The 19,628-nt window shown below is 40.6% G+C and overlaps 1 protein-coding gene across 1 annotated transcript in view; it reads left to right on the forward strand.

Moving 5' to 3' along the window:
- Window positions 1–19,628, forward strand: part of LOC124545688 (myosin heavy chain kinase B) — an 81,638-nt gene that overhangs the window by 57,402 nt on the left and 4,608 nt on the right. The window contains exon 4 of the mRNA XM_047124638.1: window positions 11,950–12,107. Coding sequence (XP_046980594.1) covers window positions 11,950–12,107 — 158 coding nt within the window. The remainder of the gene's footprint in view (window positions 1–11,949; window positions 12,108–19,628) is intronic.

Consider the following 19,628-nt stretch of genomic DNA (forward strand, 5'->3'; position numbering starts at 1 on the left):
GTAGTTAAATCTTCACATGTTTGTTCAAGTGAGGTGTCTAACTTTTGAAGATTTTGTTCCATTGCGTCTAACTGTTGCTGTGTTAGTCTCTGGTGTTGTTCCATTGTGTCTAACTTTTGAAGATTTTGTTCCATTGTGTCTAACTTTTGAAGCTTTTGCTGTGTTTGTCTCTGATTTTGTTCCATTGTGTCTAACTTTTGAAGCTTTTGCTGTGTTTGTCTCTGATTTTGTTCCATTTGTTGCATTAATTGCAATAATAATGTATTAGAGTCTGGAATCTGTTTCTCTATGCTTTTCGGCAGTGCATTTTCACAGGCAACATTCACATTTTGACAAGCAGAAAATGTGTCTTGACTCATTTGAGAAAACGGTGAGGACCCTAAACCTGGGTCTACAGTATTTGCAATATTGTGTTCTGTCATTTCGGATTCCTGAGGCGAGCTGTTGCCGACCGATCGATCGATAATGCTCCCCTGTTCACTATTTTTTTCACTGTCTACACCATTATTTGCCGCCTGCTCCATTCCCCTATGCACAATTACCAAATTACTACTTCGAATGTCTGTTAATTCATTACACAATGGTGCTGATAAGCTACCCTCGTCGTCACTATTATTTCTAAGTTTACTTTGGAGCCTAGTGTTACGTTTTTCACACGCCATTATTGTCACAATATTTCACACGATAACACAGAAAAGCACAATTTGAAGAGCAAAATAAGAAAACACATTAACATAGCACTGAAAATAATATCTAGTTAATTGCCACCGCAGCTGCGAAATACTTGGTGCAAATCTACATGCATGCCACAACTGTTTTACTGTACAACAATGAAAGACTGCAACTACAAAGGAGATTCTCTCTACAATTACGCGCTAGCAAGAAACAAAAGCTACACTAATTACACAAACTGCAAGAAAAAATCAGAAGATTCCGGTGAGGTATCCTCGGCTAGGGGTCGACATATGAAACGTCCCCTTAGAAAAATTATACATGACTGTGCTTAAACTGACACACAATATTTTTTAGTGCAACGCAATCTGACTTTCAATAATCCCTACAAGAAAATGGCCCTGACTAAATTCACCTATACGTTTCACAAATCACTTACCTCACAAAAATCTTCGTTACTCGAACTACTGCAACACAGCGAGCGCCACTACTGCCAGCTAAATAAAAGATTCAAACTACTGAAGGCACTAACTACTGATGGGCATAGTTAGCAAATGAAAGATTTTGATAGAGAACAAACAATGTATTTACCTTAATAGTGTTCAAAAGTCCATGATATCCAATATTACCAATTTACTGTCTCTGATGGACACACGTCCAGATCGTCCGTTCTCAAAACTCCGCCATCTCACTCTCCACATCCACCACTGCTGGCGGCTCACCTCCAACTGCGCAACGCTACGTGCTGTTCACATCCAGCTGCCCAACACTACAATGGCCGACAACAATGCAAACTAGCCACAGACTGCACACAGCACAGCCAGTGATTTTCATACAGAGCAATACGTGGCGTTACCAATAAGAAAACCTAAACAGCCTAGTTACAATATACAATTTGAACATCATTTTTTGTTAGTGAAAGAAAAGAATAAGAAGAAAATTACTGCATCGTAAGATATTAATATATTTTGAACAAACTGGCGTTAAACTTCTACACATTGACAAATAAACAATACATGCATGCCTTACATCTGATATTGCTTTTGTAAATGGCGCAGTCCAATAATCGCTGCTTTGTCAGTCCGTTTCTTCTTAAAATTAAATTTCCTTGCGTGTGAGTAAGTACATTGTATCCTCACCCGGGTTACCGAAATGTTTGTTCGTCGTTTCACATAGTTTTTACACAAAATAAAAATACAACTTGTAGCAGTGCTATGTAGTACGTCTTAACATGTCGGCGACCAAAAATACAAGGGATAATGAAGTCTCTTGAATATTTCTTAACAAAAGATAGATTGTTCTTTTTTCTGTTTCGCAGCTTCTTGCTATCAAGCGCTGCGGCAATGATTTTAAATACCTGCGCCCAGCGGGTCATAGTGTTTATTCAGAATATTTAAACGCTGGACGCGCGTTTTGGTATTGGCGAACATTTAAAAAAACTATTTCATCTCTTTACTCTCGCGCTGTGAGGCTTAGCATCTTTACGAACTTCAGCTCGTTGGCTGTCCTTTTCTTTAATGACAAATATCTCACATGCAAAGTAGCTGAAATCCAATAATATTACAGTCCTCAAGTCAAACTGAAACGATCATTGACTAGAAATGAATATTTTCGGCTATTTGGAGACCATTTCCTGCCATTCATCGACTTCATGTTCCCAAACAACGATGGAACTTTTATGAATGACAATGCGCAATGTCGCCGGGCCGCAATTGCTCGTAATTGGTTTGAAGAACGTTTTGAAGAATTCGGGAGTACGATTTGGCCACCCATATCGCCCGAATGAGTCCCATCGGCCATTTATGGTCATAGTCGAGTGTTTAGTTCGTGCACAGTAACCTTCACCTACAACACATCCGCAATTATGGACGGCTATAGAGGCAGTATGGACTTCCAGTGATATGTTGTGTCCGTGACCGAGCTGCTGCACTGCGCCGGGCGAAAGAGGTGCGACACGATATTAGGACGTATCCCATGACTTTTGTCACCTCAGTGTATGTTGGTAATATATTACGTGATATTCATGACTACCAGTAGTAAGAATATAAACCTTTGAAAGCTTTAAATAAAATAGAAAAGTATACAATTTGTTTGACTAATATTACCAAAGAGGAGTGGATTAAATATTTTAAAAACCTGTGGTATCATACTTACATGGGAGAGAAGAGAAGAAAGATCCATAATCAGAAGTAAACGCACTAGATGACCTAACAATGAAAGTACTAACAACAGCTTCGAAAACCACAAAAAATCGAAAAGCAACAGGTTTAGATGGAATTAATCCTAAGTTAATTAATTGTGGACGATTGTAACTACATCTAAAATTGTTACATTTGTTTAACCTATGTTGCCGGCCTGAGAGGCCGAGCGGTTCTAGGCGCTTCAGACTGGAACCGCGCGACCGCTATGTTCGCAGGTTCGAATCCTGCCTCGGGCATGGATGTGTGTGATGTCCTTAGGTTAGTTAGGTTTAAGTAGTTCTAAGTTCTAGGGGACTGATGACCTCAGAAGTTAAGTCCCACAGTGCTCAGAGCCATTTGAACAATGTTTTAACATATGTTGGAAGCAACAAGATGTAGCACGAAAAAGGAAGAAAACAAAAGCAATATCGACATATAAGAAAGGCGAAAGAATATATGTCAAAATGCTGAGGGATAAGCCTCTATGACGCAGCATATAGAGAACTTTAAACACAAGTCTAAAAACAGTAGCACAATGTTTGCTAGTGGAGGAGGAACAGGTTGGATTCATATTACAACAGTTTACTGCAAAGCAGAGAGACTTTAACAAAACAACACTTATTGGTTTTATAGATATTGTGAAAGTTTTGATAAAGTGCTTAGAGAAAAGTTATGCAGAATAGTGGGTACGGGCGTTACTCTTTACAGCTTATAGCAGCTATCAAAAGTCTGTATAAAGAAACGCCAGAAATCTTAGATGTAGAAGGCATATACACAGACACAATACAAGTACATAAAGAAGCTAGACAGGGATGTAGTTTATCCCGTACGCTGATCAATATTTGATGATGAAGTTTGCAGATTGGATCCTAAGATAAACATCGGAGTACAACTAAATAATTCGGTGCAACTAAAATCATTCCTATATGCTGACAAACTTACACGATTTTTTTCAAGATAAGATGATTTACAAACAGGAATTTATGAACTAAATAAAATATGAACCGGATATAATGCGAAAGTATCTTCTAGTAAATCTATGTCAATGGCATTTTGTAGAAAATATTCAGTGAGAAGTATCATAGTAGTTAGTGAAAAAAGCAATAGAAAAGATAAGATATTTTAGCTATTTTGGATGTAAAATATTGTATGAATACGAAGAACATATTCATATTTGGAAGTATCTGTGGAACAATTAACAGAACCTTAAAACATAAACCACAGAAAAAAAACACGAGTGAAAATATAACAGTTTCATGAAAGTGAATCGTGGGTATTGAATAAAAGACAAAAAACAAATACAAGGTGTAGAAATAAGATTTCTTAGAGCAGTGAAGGGATGTAAAAAAATAAAAATAAAAAAAACCTAATGACGATATCCGAAAGGAGTTGAAAATTTGGAAGGTGAAAGAAAAACTGGATGAAAAAAAAGAAATTGAATGAACAAGTACGGAGAATGGATCCAGGGAGATTACCACGTCAGATAAAAAAACTTTAAACCAGTAGGGAACAGATATCTTGGCAGACCGAGAAGAAAATGGAAACCATAATAAACCATAGTTGACCTAATACCGAAAGTACAGTATAGAAGACTGGTGACTGCGATGCCAGTAGGACGAGTTCCACGTGCTTATTTCCTCTCTGAATTCTCGTTAAGTGTTCCTGCTCAAAAGTGGAATGCCTAATCTCTGCATGCAGCTTGACTGTTATCTTTCTTGACGTTTTAATTGTTATAATTTTTATGATAATTTGAACGGTTATTGAGTGTTTTTCTATTGTTATTCATAATTCCATACATTCGGAAGTAAAAATAGCATTAATTTTTAACATTCCTTGTGAAACGAAATACGACTGTACATCCATGGGCGTGGCTCCCCAGGGCTGTTAGACAGCGTATTTCCGGAGCAGGAGGGGTGTGTCTGGGAGTGGTGGCACCCCGTTATCCGTACGAGGTATTCTGGGAGCGACGTCTGAGTCCTGTGCTTCCTGAGGATATTTTCGGCGTTACAGGGAGTTGCTTATTAGGAGCGGACACGTATACTGACAGAGGTCTCATGTTCCTGGCTGTCGACTGAGCTTTTCTGGTGCTATGGCCTGATGCACCTAGGATTATGAAGTGTCTCTCCTGGTACTCGTGTCTTCTCCGGTGTCTGTACAGCACCGGCGTCGTTTCGTTGTGACAGAGTGAAATGAGTGCCGATACTGTCAGACTCTCTAGCAATTTGCCGGAAGTGTCGAACTTTACACTCGTTTGCATTCCAAACGACGTTTGAATGTTGTCGTAAACAGCTATGTTCTCTTCATTCATCAGTGGCAGCATCAAGAATTAAATCATTTCCTAGTTGTTTCTCCCTCTCAGAAGTATTACTATAACCAACCCATATTCGGTAGCCAACGCTCTACTTTTCCGTATTATTGTTTGTACTTCAGCAGTGTCCTTAGTATTCTGGCTCCATCCATTTTTGCCCCAAGTATATTCGAATTGTGACTCTATTTTGCTTTTTCCTTGTCCTGGTTGAATATATTTACTTCTAGTTCGATATTTTCTTTTCGCTTCGTATATAGTAATCCTAATCCGCCCATTCTTTTGGAGAGCTCATATCTTTTACAACATTTACATCCATAGAGCAATTTCGGTTTTGTTAATTTATGCAATTTAAGCATCGTCTGACTTGCTATCCCCAAAGCTATACTTGATGTGTCACATAAGGAATAAACTTTCCTCTTCTCTCTACTGATGTTAACGTTGAACGTCTATTTAATCTCGTAAACATGATATAACGGTTTGTATCATTGTTTGACTATTAAATAGCTATCTTATCTCTCTCTCCTTTTCGTTGAGTGCCTATATTCTGGTCTTTACTGTGGAGATATTCATATTATAATCATTCACTGTCACACGCAAGTACAGACCCCGTTTTTCTCTTCCTCATATTCGGTTAAAGCCACTGAATAAAGACAAAAAGATATTAGTAATTTTGAAATCCGTGAGTAATGAAGTTGACTATTTGTAGGCAACATCATCCACAAAATATTTAAAATATTGAGAGAAAATGTATAACTTAATATCAACTTTTGTCGTACCACCACGTGAAACTCCTTATAGTTGCGTACTTTGTTGATAAAATAATTATGCCCCTCATTGTCGATGATGGACTATTTCATCGTTTATATTGTTTTTGTGTGAATTTAATTAAGCACAATGGATTGAGACGCCAGTATTAGTTTATTATTGTCGTTTTTCCAAAGGTATTTTTGAATAATAGTAATGAAATCATGTTACGGAATTCGCATAAAGCGTCAACTTCCGTTAATGTTTCAATCTTTGGCGACATGCCCCACTTGTGAATTACTGTTCAACATGCTTCCTTTCAAATACTTCCTCCAACCGAATGTTCACGATCGGCAGCACCTCAAGATTATACGTTAACGAGTGCCTTGTTGGCGCGTGTTCAAAAACAAGCAACCGCAAAACTCATTTAATCGTTGAGTTCAGAGGCACCTAACCACACGTTGTCGCAGAGGCTGCATCTTTTCTCGTATCTATCGAGATGCAGCAACAGTGTTAAGTTCGGACGTATATAATTTACACAACTCTTACTAAAAGACCAGGAAATCCTTGTCCAGCAATATCTGAAATAACTTCACAATATTTATCTTGTCGACAACTTCCTTATAATCAATTAAAGCGACTTAACTTGGTCATTTCATAGTGAATATACAGTCAGTGAACTGTCAGTTTTAAAAACCATTTATAAGTAGTTCTGCCATCTCGTACATATGTCTTTCAGTTATCATGATAGGAATTTTGAATACTGTGCGTAATCGGCTTAAGCCTTTGTGCTTTAAAGCTTTCATTTTGTCACCGTTCTTAAATACTGTACACATTTCTACAACATTTTAATTCCCAGGTACAAATCCGAGCGCCCAACTGCTATTTAAGAAACTCAGCAATAATATTTTAAGGCTCGGTAATGCTTGCTTAAACAATTTAGAACTTATGAGACCACACTCTGAATTCCTCTTTTTATAATATTGACATCATCATCATCATCAGCCAGTTCAATCATTAAATGATGTGGCCTCTTCGAGCCGTGGATTCAGGTAGGCTTTCAGCAGTCTTCTCCAAGTGGGACGGTCTTGGGCAGTTCTCTGCCAGGTGTTACCAGCGATCTTCTTGATGTCTTTGTCCCATCTGTCTGGTGGTCTTCCTCTAGGACTCCGGTGCTCTCTCGGACTCCACTCCAGTACTAGCTTCGTCCATCTGTTGTCTTTTCTTCTTGCGACGTGGCCAGCCCACTGCCATTTCCAGGAACCTACTGTCTCTAAGATGTCATTAACCTTCGTCACAGACCGGATGTCATCTGCCCTTTTCCTGTCCTTTCTTATATAGCCCAGCATTGATCTCTCCATGGCTCTCTGTGCTGTCCTAAGTTTCCCTTTTGTAAATGAGTTCAATGTCCATGTCTCGCAGCCATACGTCATCACAGGAAGAATGTATTGATCAAATACTGCTTTCTTCAGATTTACTGGCATTTTTGATCTGAATACTTTTGAATTCTTCCCAAATGCTTGCCAGCCAACCTTGATGCGTCGATAGATTTCTGGCTTTATGTTTCCCTTCACATTTATAATCTGGCCTAGGTAGACATATTCACTGACCTCTTCTAGTGGACTGTCCTTGACTTTCACATCTCCAGCTGGGACCCATTTGTTGGACATTACTTTTGTTTTGGAAAGGTTCATGTTCAAGCCAACCAGCTGACATTCCGATGCAAGATTTGTAACTAAGTTTTGGAGCTCTGCGAAGTCTTTGGCCGGTAAGTCAATATCATCAGAAAATCTCAAGTTGGTAAGCCTTCTTCCATTAATTCCCTTACCTTCCCAGCTCGGTTTTGACATAGCCATTTCCAATACAACAGACAACAGTTTTGGGGAGATGGGATCGTCTTGCTTGACACCCCTAATGATGCGGAATTCTTGAGTTGATTCGCCGATGTTAACATAAGATGAAGAATTCTCGTAGGTTTTCCTGAGCACTTCAATGTATGCTGCTCCCACTCCTTGCTCACTCAAAGCTTGGAGGACAGCTACGTGGCTAACGGAGTCAAATGCCTTTTCAAAGTCAACAAAGGCAACGCAGAGAGGCAGTTGGTATTCATTCGCTCTGCTTATGACTTCACTAACGGTCAGAATGTGGTCAATAGTGCTAAAAGTGCTTCGGAATCCTGCTTGTTCTATAGGTTGGGCTGAGTCTAGGGTGGAACTAATTCGGTTTAACAAGATCTTTGTGAAAATTTTGTACAAAATTGAGAGCAAGCTGATAGGACGGTAGTTTTTAATATTGTGAATACTTCCGTTCTTGTGTATCAAAATAACCTTAGCCTTGTTCCACGATAGTGGGATTGAAACATAGTGCAGGCAGGAAGTAAATACTTTTGCCAAGTGATTTATTGTTACCTCTCCTGCCAGTTTGAGGATGTCAACGCTGAGCTCATCATCACCCGGCACTGTTCCCTTCTTCATGCTATCTAGAGCACATTTGACTTCCGATGGGAGTATATCTGGAACACTAGGTACATCATTTAATTTAGATGCACTCAAATTTTCCCTTGGATTGCTATACAAATTGCTATAAAACTCTCTGATGAACTTCAAAACCTCCTCCTTTTCAGTGATTCGACTGTCATTTCCATCGAGTGCGATAATCTGCTTTTTACCGATTGTGAGTTTGCGTTTGGCTGACATTAAAACTTGTCTTGTTCTCCAAGCTTGCTCGTAAGGTGTCTTCAGTGAATTTCTGTATGTCAGTTTTCATTTCTCTTCGCACTGCCTTACATAGTTCGGAATACGCTACCATGTCACGATCGGTTTGTATTTTCATTTCTCTCCTTTGTTGTAAAAGGGTTTCAGTTTTGGCACTAAATTTCTTTGGTTGTTTATTTTTTTGGCATAGGCCACAGACTTCTTGTGCACTTGAAACAATCATTTCCTTCAAATCACCATCTTTAATTACGTGTAACTTGCTTTGGAGGACTTCTTGGAATTTCGAGGAATGTTCTTCCAGGTTTTTGAGGTTGATATAATGGGGGTTGCTAGTCCCCCATCGGGCGCCTCCCCAGGTGGCGGATAGGGGAAAGCCTCTCAGATATGGGTGGCACCGGGGAACTGAAATACCCGGGGTGGACCAAAACTAGCAGCGTGGTGGCGTCTGTACTCTAGTGGAGCGGCCTACCAAAGGCGTCTGTACCCCATGTCAGGGGCGGCCTGGAAATTATATCGCCAATCCGTTCTGAAGCAAGAGTGGTGATTATGCTTCTCAACTTCGAGTTATGTGGTGTGACATTAATGTTAAATTTTCCGGAGTAATAGCCCCACAGTCGGATCTCCGGGTGGGAGCAACTATGATGTCCCAAACACCAAGTGGTGCTGAGAAGAAGATACAGACTCTTCAAGTCTGTACATATAACTGTCGCTCTCTAATAGGCAACGACAGACTAGAAGAAATCGAGAAAGAGCTTACAAAAATCAACTGGAGTATTGTTGGTTTAAGCGAAGTACGCCGAAAAAGGGAAGACTGTCTCCGTTTGCACCCTGGCAACTTGTTTTACTTTTGTGGCGACCCAGAATGAAGACTCAATGGAGTTGGGTTCTTAATCAACAAGAATATTGCTGATAGAGTATCTGTCTTAGAAGGAACTTCCAGCAGGACAGCTCGAATGGTCCTGAAGGTGTCGAATAGGGATAAAATACAGATTGTTCAGGTGTACGCTCCCATCTCAAGTCACCCTGACGAAGAAATTGAATCCTTTTATGAAAGTCTGGATAGCACCTGTAAAAAAGGTAGCGATTGTCACTTCCAGATGGTCATTGGCGATTTCAATGCAAAAGTTGGCACCAAGAAACAAGGCGACACAGCGGTGGGCAACTATGGGATTGACGACCGAAACGATAGAGGTGAGAGATTAGTCCAGTTCGCTGAGTACACCAGTATGTCCATCATGAATACGTTCTTTAAGAAGCACCCTGACCGAAAATGGACTTGGAGGAGCCCAAATTTCAGTGTCAAAAATGAGATAGACTTTATTCTGTCAAACATTCCGCAGATTGTAAAAGACGTGTCAGTGCTAAATCAGTTCAACACTGGCAGTGATCACCATCTTGTGAGAGCAAGGGTCGAACTCAATGTAACAAATGAAAGGAATACGGTCTAGCGTGAACCCGTCTTTTTCCAGTTTTTTCACATCTCTTAGTATAGGGTATATTCTCTCTCGTCTGCCATGAAGATCACTTTGTCATTTATCTAAGCATCTCAAAATTGTCTTTTATTTCCTTCTATTCTTGCTGTACCAGTACCACATTTATAAATACTTTTATCTTAATGGCCTATTGCCACAACTTTGTTTATTTCAATAATTTGAACAATCTCCTCACTCCACTGCTTCAACTGCGTATCTGAAATTTCAAAATGTAATACAGGCCCATAATATACTGCGCAGCTCAGTGGACACCTGAGACAATTGGAACAACCAATGTGAAAACGTAACTTTGATAGCACAATTCAAAGACGTATCTAATGCATCATAAAAAATACGTATATCATATCTACCGCTCTTCCTTTTGACTATATAGGCGTCTCACCTTTACGGATCCCTTTCCCCCACAGACGTGTGTGAAAGGAATGATACATATTACTGAAATGAACCGAGTAGGATTCTGGCAATACAAATGTGATTAAGATTAAATGATTTCTCACTGAAGAAATCAATGTAGTGTGAAGCCCTGTCTTATGACAATCAACGCTTCCAATTGTCGCTATGTAGAATCATGGGAGACATGCCTATCTTTGTGTGAAACTTCTTCCGCTCGATTCGTATGGGAACCCATACATTATCGACGTTATTGCCAGAGTACCTTGAGTACCTTCATGAATGACCTGTTGAAGGGAGATTATGTAGATGGGGGTAGCTGAAATGTTTGGTGTTTCCAAAGTCATCGAATCGAAGATTTATACGGTATACACAGAGAATGCGGGAAAACATCATCCGTTAGATCACAACGCAGAAGAAAGGAAGTGTTTGTTGAGCGATCGTGACAGACGGTCATTAGAGAGGACTATGACGGAAGATAAGAGGACGACACTGAAAAAGTTACTGCAGAACTGAAAGTCACACCGCGAACCCTGTCATCACTAGAACAACACGAAGGGAGCTACATAAACTAGGCTGTACAGGGATCGCTGAAATTCCAAAACTCACATATCAGTCATGGAAATTCCCGTAACAGGGAAACGTGGTGAAGAGGCTAAGAAACCTGATCTGTGGAGCAATGGAAGAAAGTCATTTGGGCCGATAAGACTTGTTTCACACTGTTTACAACTTCTGGCCGAGTTTAAGTCTTGCGTACGCTGTCCCAAGCCTACGATGCGGAATGCTTGCTGCCGAGAGAGAAACGTGGTGGGGGTACGGTGATAATTTGGGCAGCTATATTGTGGTAGTCCATGGGCCTCATAGTTATTCTATTAGATCTCATTACTGCCAACGACTATGTGATCATTCTGGCTGATCAGGTATATCCCATGGCATAATAATTGTTTCCTGAGGATGATGCTGTGTTCCAGGATGACAGCACCCCTGTTCACGCAGCTCGTATCGTCCAGGACTGGTTTTGTGACCATAAGGATGGATTGGCGCATCTGCCCTGGCCGCCACAGTCACCAGAATCAAATATTAACGATTTTTTATCATCTATATTTCAGGAAGGTGCCTGATCGTTATCCACCACCACCATCGTTACCTGAACTTGCCACCTATTCGCAAGAGAAATGATACAAGATTTCTTAGAAAACCATACAGGTGCTGTATTTATCCGTTTCGAGACAACTGAAAGCTATTTATAGTGCCAACGGTTTTCCTGTACCGTACTACGCGTGGTAACGTGTTGTGTTTTTTGATGTTCCCATATTTTTATCCACCTCCTGTATCTTTCCCGACAATCGTAATAATCGCCCTGTCACGAGTCTGAACAACTTGACTCCATTCTAGACTCTTTACGTCCTCTTAGAGCGACAGTAAGCAGTTGGTTGGCGGTGTTGCAGGAGACAAGGGCCGCTACGTTACAAGAGCAACGATGGAGGGCAGCAGTCCCATGGTGATGGTGGGCAACAAGCTGTGCTTCGCCTCCCGGACGGGCACCGACATCTGCGTCCACGAGAACAGCAAGGAATCGCGCTTCAAGCAGCTCAAGCAGTTCAAGGTCAGCACTGTTCCTCATGACTCGCTAATCATAATATTGAACTGACGATGTCACTAATACGACTATACTGATACACAGCAAGTCACCTTACCGTGTGTGGCGGGGAGCACTCCTGTTACCACTATCTTCCACCGCCTCCCCCCCCCCTTTCCCTGCTTCATTCGCTAATGGAGCATGGGAAGAATGAAACCACCGTATCATCTCTAATTTCTTGCATTTGGCGCTGTTGTAACTGCGCGCGAGACGTATGTCCGACTCTTCCCCGAAAATGCCCTGTCGGAATTTCAACAGAAATCATCTTCGTGATATACGGTGTCTCTCTTGAAGCATCGGCTAATCGAAGTTGACCATCTCCATAATGCTCTCGCACCACCTAAACTATCCTGTCATGAAACGCGCCGCTCTTTGTTGGTTATTGTATATTTCTTCTATTAATCCAACCTGGTAAGTGTCCCAGACTGATGAGCAATACCTAAAAAGCGACCCAACAAGTGTTTTGTAAGCCTTAAGATTTCTCCAACGAATTTCTTCCTAGTTTCTTTTATGTGGTCATTCCACTTTAAATCGCACCGAATGGTTACGCCTAGGTATTTTACAGTAGTATTTTACAGTTTCCAGTGACTTGTCGTCAATAGTGTAATCGTACAGTAGTGGATTTCCTCGCCTCTTTACGCCGACTATGTTACATTTATTACGTTCAGGGCCAACTTTCAGTCACTGCACCTGTCACGCCTTCCTACAATTAGTAACAGTTTTCTGGCGTTATTACGTTCTTATCGACAGTCGCATTATTTGCGATTAGTCACATGGAGACTACGACGTTATCCACTACATCATTTATATATATTGTAAACAGAAAAGGCTGCAACACAATTCTTTTGAGTATACCTGAAACTAACTTTACATCTGTTGATTTTCTTCCGTTGAGAGCACCGTATTGAATTCTATCTTTAAGGAACTCCTGAATCCATTCTCACATCCGCTCCGATAGTAGGTAAGCTACTAATTTATTTACTAACCGTCAGTGTGAAACAATATCTAATCCCTTCCTGAAGTCAATGAACACGCTATCGATCTGGGTGCCGTTGTCTACGGCGCCCTGGGTGGATAGGGAGGGCTGAGTTCCGAAAGATCTTTGCCTGCGGAATCCACGTTGAGTGTTATAAAGGAAATTTTCGTTCTCTAAAACCGTCATGCTACGTGAACATAAAATATGTTCCATAATTCAACATGAGTTTGTCAGTGATACAGGCCCTTTGGCAATGTACATTTGTCCTACAACCCTTCTTAGAAATGGGAATGACCTGTGCTTTTTTTTCCCAGTCGCGAGGTATCCTTCAACTGTCACGAACGACTGTTCATTGCTAACAAATTGCATACCTTTTGCTTTCATTGTGTCATTATCAGACTGGTACGCCTTTCACCGTGCTCATAACCTCTGGCGTGGACCAAAAATACAGTGTCATTAGGATGCTCACTCTGTGAATTACACTGTTTTGACTCCGGAAACACCAATCATCCGTCTCTGAATTCCAACTTGTTTAAATAATTCGCTGAAAGTGATACCAGAAGCACTCTCCGCTATACACCGTAAGGAACATGGCATTAGTCTGTGCGCTGCTACCAGCTACATTTTGCAGCTCATGGTCGAACAGAGCTGATCTTCACAGATCAGATGTTCTCCACCAAAAATGTGTTTTCTTTTAATCAGTCCTCTGGTTTGACGCGACCCGTCTTGATATGCGTTTTTGCGACAACGTTTCCATCTCGCCACAGCACTTATGCCCACAGATCTCAAGTATTTATTTTACACACTCAACTTTCTGTATTTCCCAACAACGGTTGTCCTTTGTGATTCGCCTACTGCTTTCACCATAAGAATAAACTTGATGTAAACATTACACTATGTATTATTCCATATTTTCTGGACTGTCACTTGATTTCGTTTCACGTGGAACGGAAACCGAGTTGTCTTGAAATCAGTCACGTGCGATAGTAAGGACAAGTTTTTACTATGTGTTACGAGCATGTCGGCTCGACGATACTACGAGACAACAGCTTTATCGGCACGTTTAATTTGGACAGCACTGACCAGACAGCTTGTCCAACTTACCACCAATAAAGTGAACAGTCGCAGTTAAAACGTGGAAAGAGACGAGCTCAAAAAAATGTAGCTTAGAATGTCATTTAATTTCCAAACAGAATGAAATAATATACAGCAAAACTCCGGCAATGCGCATCTTAGAGGACCAGATGGGTAACAGAGCATGGTCTCTTTCATACATAACATAGTACTGTGAGTATAAACAAGTGATGAAAATTCTTAACTTCAACACAGAGTAATTTTTCTGCTTCAGCAATGTGTGATATAAAAGTATATTGCAGGGATTCCATCGTATTGCTAAATTTTGAAGCCCGTCCGTATTACTCACAGTCAGTCATCTCGTAATCTCTGAAGTTCCCCCATATCCGAATCCGAGGAATCCACTTAACTACTGGATCTGTTGTCTGCTACATCGCATAGATATTTCTTTATTTAAGATAACCAATTTTGACAGACTTTGTTGTCATCTTCAGCTCTTAAAACTCTTTTTGTTATGAAACGTGTTCATTTTACGTTGGACCTCACATCAAGTTGTCACGTGAATAAAAATCAACACATTATAAAACATTTGTCACAACTAAAATATTTAAAAACATAAAGCATCTTGTGCAAATGACCATGTCCATATATAAATCACTCACAGATGCTTGTTGCGTCGGAAAAACACAGTTCACAGTACAAAAACTGTTTACATTAGCTGGGTATATTCTCACATATGTCTAGCTTATGTACACTGATGTGCTCCTGTGTACTGTGTTTTTTGCGATACAACAACAATCATATATATATATATATATATATATATATATATATATATATATATATATATATGAGACTCTCGCCGGTGGCGACACCTACAACGTGCTGACATGAGGAAAGTTTCCAACCGATTTCTCATACACAAACAGCAGTTGACCGGCGTTGCCTGGTGAAACGTTGTTTTGATACCTCGTGTAAGGAGCAGAAATGCGTACCATCACGTTTCCGACTTTGATAAAGGTCGCATATAGCCTATCGCGATTGCGGTTTATCGTATCGCGACATTGCTGCTCGCGTTGGTCGAGATCCAATGACTGTTAGCAGAATATGGAATCGGTGGGTTCAGGAGGGTAATACGGAACGCCGTGCTGGATCACAACGGCCTCGTATCACTAGCAGTCGATATGACGGGCATCTTATCCGCATGGCTGTAACGGAACGTGCAGCCATGTCTCGATGGTTCAAATGGCTCTGAGCACTATGGGACTCAACATCTTAGGTCATAAGTCCCCTAGAACTTAGAACTACTTAAACCTAACTAACCTAAGGACAGGATTCGAACCGGCGACCGTTGCAGTCCCGCGGTTCTGGACTGCAGCGCCATGTCTCGATCCCTGAGTCAACAGATGGGGACGATTGCAAGACAACAACCATCTGCACGAACAGTTCGATGACGTTTGCAGCAGCATGGACTATCAGCTCGGAAACCATTGCTGCGGTTACCCTTGACGCTGCATCACAGACAGGAGCGTCAGCGATGGTGTACTCAACGACGAACCTGGGTGCACAAATGGCAAAACGTCATTTTTCGGATGAATCCAGGTTCTGTTTACAGCATCATGATGGTCGCATCCGTGTTTGGCGACATCGCGGTGAACGCACATTGGAAGCGTGTATTCGTCATCGCCATACTGGCGTATCACCCGGCGTGATGATATGGGGTGCCACTGGTTACACGTCTCAGCCACCTCTTGTTCGCACTGACGGCACTTTGAACAGTGGACGCCACATTTCAGATGTGTTACTACCCGTGGCTCTACTCTTCATTCGATCCTTTCAAAACCCTGCATTTCAGCACGATAAAGCAAGACCGCATGTTGCAGGTCCTGTACGGGCCTTTCTGGATACAGAAAATGTTGGACTGCTGCCCTGGCCAGCGCATTCTCCAGATCTCTCACCAACTGAAAACGTCTGGTCAATGGTGGCCGAGCAACTGGTTCATCACAATATGCCAATCACTGTTCTTGATGAACTGTGGTATCGTGTTCGAAGCTGCATGGGCAGCTGTACCTGTACACGCCATCCTAGCTCTGTTTGACTCAATGCCCAGGCGTACCAAGGCCATTATTACGGCCAGAGGTGGTTGTATTGGGTACTGATTTCTCAGAATCCATGTACACAAATTGCATTAAAATGTAATCACATGTCAGTTCTAGTATAAGATATTTGTCCAATGAATACCCGTTTATCATCAGCATTTCTTCTTGGTGTAGTAATTTTAATGGCCAGTAGTGTATATATAAGTCATTTGCACAAGTTGTTTTATGTTTTTAAATATTTTAGTTATTTCAAATCTTTTATAATGTGCTAATTTTGATCCGCATGACAACTTGGCGTGGGGTCCAACGTAAAATGATCACGTTTCACAACACAAAAATTTTTAAGAGCTGAATGTGACAGCAAAGTCTGTCGAAGCCGGTTGTCTTAAATAAACAAATATTTATGCGGCCTAGGCTGTTGAATGCTTTTAGCAAGTAAAAAAAATGGCTCCTTCGGTATTTCAAAGTAAGAAAATTCAGTCTTGCTATTTCTTGCGACAAATCCCTAACTTGGATCCAGATCAGTTCTGTTGGTTGCAAATTGGAGTGGAACGGTAGCAAGTGTAAAATGGTTGCATTTGTACTGTGTGCCCGATGAACTGAAGTCTATTGTTTTCCATGTTCTACGACGTTAATCACTCTGATCTGTATGAGACCACATCTCTATAAATAAAGAGTATCTGATTCTTCACTTCTGTCCCACTATTTAGTTTGTAGTGTTTTCTTAATTTAAACTATTTTTATGAACAGTCTTTTATAAAATATCGATAAATATCTAACGAAATCTGGAATTTTGCATGTGATATATAATTAGAAACAAGAACACGTGCAATTTTCGTAAAATATGATAATTAGACATTTGTTACTTAGCATATATTTGATAATTTTTGTATTTAGATGATGCAGGTAGTCTTTGTTTTCTCATTCACAGGGAAAGAGTAAAATTTATGACTCTCGATTTTGTTCAGGATTTCTTGAGTAACTCGTGCGAAAGGATGCCTCCTTTTCCATTGACTTAGTCGAGACCTGGAGATATACATGTGTCTTACGTTTGCATTCCACACCTACATATTTACTGCTGAAAGTGATATCTGAAAAATGCCAGAAATTTGGTATACAATATGATAAAATCTGTGGGCATGGAGTCTTCCAGCCACATTCATCTCTCGCTATACCTTAAACCTATTTTCACTACAGTTCCATTTCCTGAGATCCTGGCCAATTTTCATTAACTGTTATCTGAAAATCATCTCAGTACCATTGCCCAATTTCGACGATATTTCGGTAGCGTGAAGTGTTATCTTCAGAGTGCTACCAAGATGAAGAGAAGATGATAACACTTCTCGTTGTCAAAATATTGCAACAAATCGGTGATGAATACTGCTGAATATCACAGAGTAGTTCAGAACCGTCCTACATCTGGAAAATTATTACCTCTAATATGGTTCTACTTTATTTTCACAAAAATTGTTCACGTTTTCAGGATACTGCGCTTAGTTGCGGACTGCGAGTGTCTAAGTAAATTCTTTTGGTACATTCAGCACATCTTCAAGGTGACATGAATACTACAAATTCTGATCTCGTGTGGTGAAGGGAGCCATTTTATCACGTAGCAGCATAATTACTGTCTGTTCAATGCCTTCATTAGTTTCTGAGAAAAACAGACAGTCCGATCAATAGTTTGCTTGGTTGTCTTAACACGGAAGGCGTCGCCTACATCGAAGGCGTAATTCATGGTACTGATGTGTACTCTAGAGTTGTAGCACACTGACCGAAGAGCCTGTCACCAGCTCTCCCTTCTGAGGGATTCAACAGGCGGGAAATGAAGAAAAAAACTGAGTACGTATGCGATGTGTCGAAACTTATTTCAGGAGACTCCTCATTGACAACAAACATAATGTTTTCTCTCACAGTACAAACTGAGGACCGAGAAAGTCAGGGGAATTGCGGAGGAAGGGTCATTCATTTTATTTCAAGGCTGATATATCACAGGAAAAATAAAGAATAATTCTAAAAAAAAAAAAATGCAGCAGCTGTCAATGCTGCTATGTAGCATGAACGAATATCGGTTTTGCTCTGCCACGTTCATCCATAGACAGTCGTTTATGTTTAAAATTACATTTAGCTTTCTCTGTACAAGGATGTTTGTTGTTTTTGATTGTGGCAAAATCTACCTAGGCTGGTGGTGCCCTACAGCAAAAACTATGTAAAAATGAACAAATTTACTGCAGTTGGGCCTAAAAATTAATTCAATGTAAACAGCTTAGGAAGATTAGAACTGAGTTTGTTTTATGTTACTTACGCCGAACATCCTGCATCATTTTAAAACACTACTGATTGCTTTTGAAGAAGTTCATATACCCCGAAATAGTGAGCAAGAGTAAACACCTTTCTGCATTTCGAATGCGACAGTGTAGACAATGTAGAATACTAAAACCACACACACACACACACACACACACACACACACACAGATCTAAATATTTCGGCCACACTGATGCTTAAACACAAAGCTGGAGATTTACGAAATCTGTCAAAGAAGTCGCACCTGGAGTGTACAAGTATTTCAGTACACTTATTATACGTTGAATGAGTATTAATTATAACTAGCATAAGCAATTAAAAACGTTTTATCCTTAAAATATTATGGAAACATACCAGGTGTACAACTTCGCCTCTGCCGTTTGCCGATAATTGGCGACAACGGAAGTATCGGTCGGAAGAAACAGATCGTAGACGTCAGGCATTCAGCTTGGACCTCGGTCAACATAACCTCATTCAAACATTAGTCGATTTGTGTCTGCATCATAAAGTTGTTCTTGATTGAAAATGTCAGTTTACGAGCCTGATTCTCGTCATTTGCGGGAGGTGTTACTGTTTTGTTTCACTATGAAGGAAACAGCGGCTGAGTCTCGTCGAATGCTCTCTAGTACATATGTTAAGGACGCTATTAGTGAAAGAAAGTGTCGTGAGTGATTTCAACGCTTCAAGAACGGCGATTTTAAAGTCGTAGACCGGCGTAGTAGTGGAAGAGAGAATGTTTTCGAAGATGCAGAATTGGTGACATTGCTGACTGAAAAGTCGCGTCAAACTCAAGACGAATTGGCACGATTAGTGGGAGTGACACAGCAAGCCATTTCAAAACGTCTCAAGGCTATGTACATGATTAAGAAAGAAGGAACTTGGGGTCCCGTGTGAGCTGAAACCAAGAGACGTTGAACGGCGTTTGCCTGTTTGTGTACAGTTGCTTCAGAGGCAAAAACGGAAGGGATTTCTGCATCGCATTGTGACCAGGGACGAAAAATGGATTCATTACGATAACCCTAAACACAAAACATC

Source organism: Schistocerca americana, chromosome 1 (genome assembly GCF_021461395.2).
Source record: "Schistocerca americana isolate TAMUIC-IGC-003095 chromosome 1, iqSchAmer2.1, whole genome shotgun sequence".
Lineage (NCBI taxonomy): Eukaryota > Metazoa > Arthropoda > Insecta > Orthoptera > Acrididae > Schistocerca > Schistocerca americana.